Source organism: Procambarus clarkii, chromosome 8 (genome assembly GCF_040958095.1).
Source record: "Procambarus clarkii isolate CNS0578487 chromosome 8, FALCON_Pclarkii_2.0, whole genome shotgun sequence".
Taxonomy (NCBI): domain Eukaryota; kingdom Metazoa; phylum Arthropoda; class Malacostraca; order Decapoda; family Cambaridae; genus Procambarus; species Procambarus clarkii.
In genome coordinates, this window is record NC_091157.1 from 45,122,063 (window position 1) to 45,129,223 (window position 7,161).

Here is a 7,161-nt window from a genome sequence, read left to right on the forward strand (position 1 = left end):
GCAAGAAGCCAGGCCTCCTATTTACCCACCAATCCAAGCGATTGGGTATGTCTCCTTTGGTTCATAGCAATAGAGTTTTAGTGCTTAATGGCCGCGTTCCTTCCTCCTGTGTAATTACCTAAGTGTAGTTACAGGATGAGAGCTACGCTCGTGGTGTCCCGTCTTCCCAGCACTCTTTATCATATAACCCTTTATATATTATATTCTCATATAACTGTGTGTGTGACAAGCTGTGTTGAGGTCTTCCACATTACAGAAAACTTACAATCATAACCACATGTATCTTATGCTTATGCTGTACCACACACACACACACACACACACACACACACACACACACACACACACACACACACACACACACACACACACACACACACACATGGCGGGTTAGTGGCCCTAGATGACGACGCAAATATCTGGAAAACAACAGTTAATAAAAAACTGTCAGGAGTGTCAGCGAACAGTCAGAGGGTAAAAGATAAAACTAATCAGAGTGGAACAAACACTGAATAAAGTGTTCGAAAAACAACAGAAGCGCAAAATAGAGGAAAAGGTCAGAATCAGGCCACGGTGATGATTGGAAGCTTAAACTGAAAGTCGGGAGGGCAGTGCCACGTATAGAAGTCGGGAGGGTAGTGCCACGTATAGAAGTCGGGAGGGCAGTGCCACGTATAGAAGTCGGGAGGGTAGTGCCACGTATAGAAGTCGGGAGGGCAGTGCCACGTATAAAAGTCGGGAGGGAAGTGCCACGTATAAAAGTCGGGAGGGAAGTGCCACGTATCAAAGTCGGGAGGGCAGTGCCACGTATAAAAGTCGGGAGGGAAGTGCCACGTATAGAAGTCGGGAGGGCAGTGCCACGTATAGAAGTCGAGAGGGCAGTGCCAAGTATCAAATTCGGGAGGGAAGTCGCTGTTTCTCCCATGAAATACTTTCCTTTTCCCCTTGCCTAAGACCCAATAAGACCATCTATCCAAAACTTCCACTCCTGTAGCAACAACTCCAGCAGATGGTTGCTGTCTGTTCCAGAGACCATCAGTATACAACATATATCTCAAATATTACATACAACATAATACTGAAACCAACCACACTGTATGGAATTACTCAAAATCTTAAAATCTGGTACATGACATGCAAGGCAGAAGAGCTGAAAGAGCGAATAGGGAAACTGTAATCTGTCACAGTTGTAATAATGGAGACTATGTTACATTGTTACAAGACGCATATATAAGATGGAATATCATATAGCAGAAAAAAAGAACACTGTGTGACGATGCAATTCCACATTGTCTCATCCGTCTTCCATGCGGCTCTGTTTGCAATCACAAATTTTGTATATACTCTGAGCAAAACTTCTAAAATCAGAATTTAGCTTATATAAAAGCTTCAAATGTATCAAAATATCATCAGGAATAACATTAAGGGAGTAGTGTGATATGCGGTACCAGGAACTATTATAATATATCCCTTGATTCATAATTAATTTTCCAAACTATCAGTGCAATCAGGACATCGGTGTTGCAACCCGTTCTCGCAAATTCGTAAAGTCAATATTGACTTATTAACTACGTGCATAGGTGATATACTAAACATAATAGATACCCTTAAAAAGATTCATAGGAAACACCAACCTTTCCTAACCTTGTTAGTATCTTAAGATAAGCATCTTATTGCTTCGTAATTACAATTATTACTTAACCTATACCTATTATAGGTTAGGTAATAATTGTAATTACGAAGCAATAAGATGCTTATCTTAACATACTAAGTAGGTTAGGTAAGGTCGGTGTTTTCTATGAATCTTTTTAAGGGTATCTATTATGTTAAGTATGTCACCTATGCACATATTTAATAAGTCAATATTGACTTATTAAATTTGTGAGAACGGGTTGGGTGATGAGGGAGATGACATCGGAAAATTGTGAAGGTTGTGAGGCTAAGGAAGACATCCCCTTTTCCACCGTATCCGGTGAAGCTGATCAGAGATATTTAAAGGTGAACAGTTTTAGGTTGAGGGAAATCAGTGCAGTGTGTGGACAAACTGGAATCTTCGTGTATTTAGTAAATTCTAGTCAGTGGGAAAATCTCTGACTATTAAATGACTTGTCAAGCGTGGCGTCATTACGAAGATTACAGGTGTTTACAGTGACCTGAGATAGTGCAGTGACTACTGCAATAATTGGTAATGAAAGTTAAAAAAATGATGGTATTGGGATAACTTTAATTAACTGTAATTAATAAGAAAATGTTGGCATGAACTAGTTTAATGGTTATTACTGATATTAATTGTGGTATTCGAGGACTGAATGAAAAAAAAACAGACTTTAGGTTTACCAGACTGTGGATACTAAAATGTCTAAGGAGGCATTAAGCCATATTTCAGTATCTAGTTCTATTTTCAGGCAGCAAACTGAGAGGAGTTACATGATCTGCAGGAGGTCATCTGGGACATCTTAAATTGGCGAGAGTGGTTATAACAGCTGATGGACCACTGGTAGTGTTCCACTGACCACTGGTAGTGTTCCACTGACCACTGGTAGTGTTCCACTGACCACTGGTAGTGTTCCACTGACCACTGGTAGTGTTCCACTGACCACTGGTAGTGTTCCACTGACCACTGGTAGTGTTCCACTGACCACTGGTAGTGTTCCACTGACCACTGGTAGTGTTCCACTGACCACTGGTAGTGTTCCACTGACCACTGGTAGTGTTCCACTGACCACTGGTAGTGTTCCACTGACCACTGGTAGTGTTCCACTGACCACTGGTAGTGTTCCACTGACCACTGGTAGTGTGCCACTGACCACTGGTAGTGTTCCACTGACCACTGGTAGTGTGCCACTGACCACTGGTAGTGTTCCAATGACCACTGGTAGTGTGCCACTGACCACTGGTAGTGTTCCACTGACCACTGGTAGTGTTCCACTGACCACTGGTAGTGTTCCACTGACCACTGGTAGTGTTCCACTGACCACTGGTAGTGTTCCACTGACCACTGGTAGTGTTCCACTGACCACTGGTAGTGTGCCACTGACCACTGGTAGTGTTCCACTGACCACTGGTAGTGTTCCACTGACCACTGGTAGTGTACCACTGACCACTGGTAGTGTTCCACTGACCACTGGTAGTGTTCCACTGACCACTGGTAGTGTGCCACTGACCACTGGTAGTGTGCCACTGACCACTGGTAGTGTGCCACTGACCACTGGTAGTGTGCCACTGACCACTGGTAGTGTACCACTGACCACTGGTAGTGTTCCACTGACCACTGGTAGTGTTCCACTGACCACTGGTAGTGTGCCACTGACCACTGGTAGTGTGCCACTGACCACTGGTAGTGTTCCACTGACCACTGGTAGTGTTCCACTGACCACTGGTAGTGTTCCACTGACCACTGGTAGTGTGCCACTGACCACTGGTAGTGTGCCACTGACCACTGGTAGTGTGCCACTGACCACTGGTAGTGTGCCACTGACCACTGGTAGTGTTCCACTGACCACTGGTAGTGTTCCACTAACCACTGGTAGTGTTCCACTGACCACTGGTAGTGTGCCACTGACCACTGGTAGTGTGCCAATCTGTTGAGCTCTTCAAACGCCTTCCTGACATTTGTTGTTTATCTTTTTCTATGCCTAAACGATGACTTTGATGACACGTATCGGTAGTGAAGGGTGATAGTGGTGGTGACTTGTGATGGTTGATGATGGTAGTTACAAATATTTATGGACAAAATAAAATGACAGAGTTCCCTAGCTGGTAACAGAAGCTTGATACGAGACATAATCAGTTTGTAACTCTTCAGAAATCTGATAATGTTGATCCAAACTTCCTCCAAAAATAGCAAAAGCCTGCAACCACACAGAGAGCGTTGCCTTGGTGGAGCGAGTCTTTCACCTGCAGGCTCAGTGCCTCCTGGCCCCTGAAGGAGGCGAAGTATCCCGTGGGTGAAGGGCAAGGATCAGACAGCCAGCCAGGATTAGAGCTGGACACGAGAGAGAGGGAGGGGCGGCCGACTAGTCAAGGAATGAACAACCAAGAGCCAGAAATACTCTCATAAGGCACCTCAACCACTCCCAACCACCCACACTCGTGAACCTCAACCAAATGACTCAATGTTTAACTTGTGTTTTGGGGAATATTTTGAGTGTGTTGTCATGAGTGTGAGTGTGGAAGGAGGGTTTGGGGGGAGAAACAGTTGGTTCGTGCGCACACGCCGTCTACTGAAACCAATAAATTCTTGGTGTGTCTGGAGAGGACCAAAGTTTTCCTCCTAGGGCAAGTCCTGTTAGTTACGGCCGGCTGGCTTGGACTGTAGCAAGTTGAGAAGATGGGATGGAGGGAAAAGAAAACATGAAGGTTCTCTGACATCTTTATAATGGTGTTCAGATGACACTTCTGCTTTGGTCTTTCAACGCTCTCGTCACTCTGATAATAACTAGCAGCTGAAGCAACATAATAATATTAATAATAATAATAATAATCTGTTATAGCCATATGAGGGACACACAACAAAGGTTCTGTCATCACGAGATTATTCACAAGAAAAGATGTCGTTTCTTAATTTTCTGACGTGATGTAAAGATGTGATTACTAATCATACCTTCGGTAAGTTTAAGCAGCATAGAGCTCTACGGAACACGACAAAGACACGGCTATTAATGCATTTTCATTTTATTAAGACTACCACGCACCATGTGAGCCCTACGGAGCAGTTTAAGCCCAAATAATGCCGCACAAAGCACTGTAAAGCAACACAGAGCACCATAAAGCAACAGAGCACCTTATAGTAACATACAATTTCCGTTGTTGAAGCGGGAATGACAACGGGAATTACCAACGCCCTTTTGGAATTACCAGGACACATCACACCCTCACCACACACGACACCCTCACCACACACCACACCCTCACCACACACCATGCACTCACCACACACATACCAGTCCGCCAAGCCCGCCTACTCAACATCACACCGCTCCGAATGCAACTAAAGGTTTAATTTCTGCTCGAGGCGTCTGAAGCTCCTCTTTGATGATTTTTTCCTGGGAGAGAAGGTGAAAGACAGACTCGATACACACATCCTACGATGAGTCGAGCCCCTAGCGACGACTTCAAGTCGTCCAACTCTTCTCTAATTCACACAAATTCTTGAAGGAAGTGCTGCTGCAGTGTCTTCCTGGCTTGGTGCCTTTGCTTGGTAATTTTTTTAGTTACTATGACAAAGGTATTAATTGGATTCACTTTTAATTCTAATTTTAGAGAGCCACAAAAGCCACTTTGGGATCCCTTTACAGCAAATATAAGGGAGAGTCAAATGCGTTCAAAGGAAGGTTTTTTTCGATGGCTGAAAACTGTTTCACTAATTAGGATCACGATGCATTCGTTTGAATTACTTTTAGTCGCTTTAAGTTATTCCTTCTAGCATTTCATAACCGTATTTGTTGTCAATTTGATATATTTTGTCATAATTAAATTAATCGGAGAAGCTTATTTAAAACTCTTCTGAAATAAGTTCACTCAACGCACGCAATTTTGAATTAGGAAGACCTATGTTGTATCCACTTGTGATTCTCGTTGACATCTAATATTGACAAATTCAAACCACTTTATAAGGTTCTCATTCGTGTAACACCAACATGTGTGACCTCGTTATCTCTCTCGTTACACGCACCCATTGTTCACGTTATGTTTAACATCACTGAAGTTTTGGAGTGAACAGTTTGAGCCTGTTCTCGCCTTCCTCTTTGGTCTTTCATTTGTTCTCAATTTCTTACGGTCGTTAACCTCTGTTAAAAATAAAAATTAGACCAATTGCCTTTGTTTTAATCAACCACTATCGTCACCTCTGATCTCATCTTCTCTTTCTAACGTAATCTCCAATCTCGTGTAATCTTTCTCACGTTATCTCTGATCCTGTCCTACTGTCATAAAGTGATTTATAATCCTATCTTACCTTTCTATCAAGATCTAACCTTTCTGATTTAACCTCTTATCTTTTTTAACATTTCTAACGTGACCCAACCTTTTGAAAGTGATATCTAACCTCATCTGACCCTTCTAATTAGATCCCTGACCTCGTCTGAGGCTTCTAATGAGATTCCTGCCCTCGTCTACTCTCTCGAAGGTGACCTTTGACCTCGTCTAACCTCCATTGTGTAACGGGAGGTGGGGGAAAATAGCTCTATCTTGTCCATTATTCCACCCCCCAGTTAACTAACGAGGCCGGGGGAAACAGCTCTCTCTTGTCCGTTATCCCGTCCCCAGTTAGCTAACTATTCTAGAGCACCTCCAGAGTTCCTAAGGCAACCTCTCTCGTTCAACACCTTGTAACCTAGGTATTTGACTACCTAAGTGCTAAGACTACAAGGCGCTGTCACTTGATCAGTTACCCGAAACTCTAGAGAGAACTCTAGAATACTGAATCATTGCCACAAACGTATAAGAGAAAACGAAAGGAAAGAAATGAATAGTGAAGTAATTAGTGAGGGCTTGGGGGTGAGAGGGAGAGAGGTGGGAGGAGCGAGGAGGGTCATTAGTTGAAAGTGAGAGTTTAGAGATGGGTGGAGGGAGAGGTGTAGATAGGTAGAAGTAAAAGAGTAGATAGTAGAAGTAGAAGAGTAGATAGTAGAAGACGAAATGCTGCCACCATCCATTCATGATCATTACATACAAGACAAGGAATGGAACTTGCCTGTATCACAAAATTCTCAAAGGATGTTATCATGAGTTCATTATTAGTATGTTCCCTCTGTACCATGTATCAACTCCAAACATGTACTCATTTATATCATGAACCCAGTAACCACAGAGGCTTTCTCAAATCCTCAACTCAAAGCTCTAGGGAACAAAGTTAAACACAATTTAAATAATAAATTCATAATTATATTTCACATGAAGTATCATAATTTAGCAATTCAATTAAAATGTTCCAGTTTAATATGCAAAGTGAGTCATCATCCAAGAATTCGAGAACCCTACAACTTGACTGCCCCTGATCATCACACAACATATGTAAACACGACCAAGTCACCTAAATGTTCACTCACCGAGGACTGAGTCTAAGTTGAATAGAGAGGGGGGGGGGGGTCTGTAGTTGACGGAGACTCCCGCCCTGCCGGCCGACAGCCTCCCGTCTGCTCTGCTCTCCTGACTGCCGTT

At 43.1% G+C, this 7,161-nt stretch overlaps 1 protein-coding gene across 1 annotated transcript; it reads right to left on the reverse strand.

Annotated features, from left to right (window-relative positions):
• Nucleotides 1–2,401: 2,401 nt before the first annotated feature.
• Nucleotides 2,402–6,155, reverse strand: LOC138360932 (dynein heavy chain-like). Its single transcript, XM_069320432.1, has 2 exons — nucleotides 6,150–6,155; nucleotides 2,402–3,565 (listed from the first exon to the last, which is right to left on the reverse strand). Exons 1-2 carry the CDS (start codon nucleotides 6,153–6,155, stop codon nucleotides 2,402–2,404), a joined length of 1,170 nt encoding a protein of 389 aa, XP_069176533.1.
• Between the last annotated feature and the right edge of the window lie 1,006 nt (nucleotides 6,156–7,161).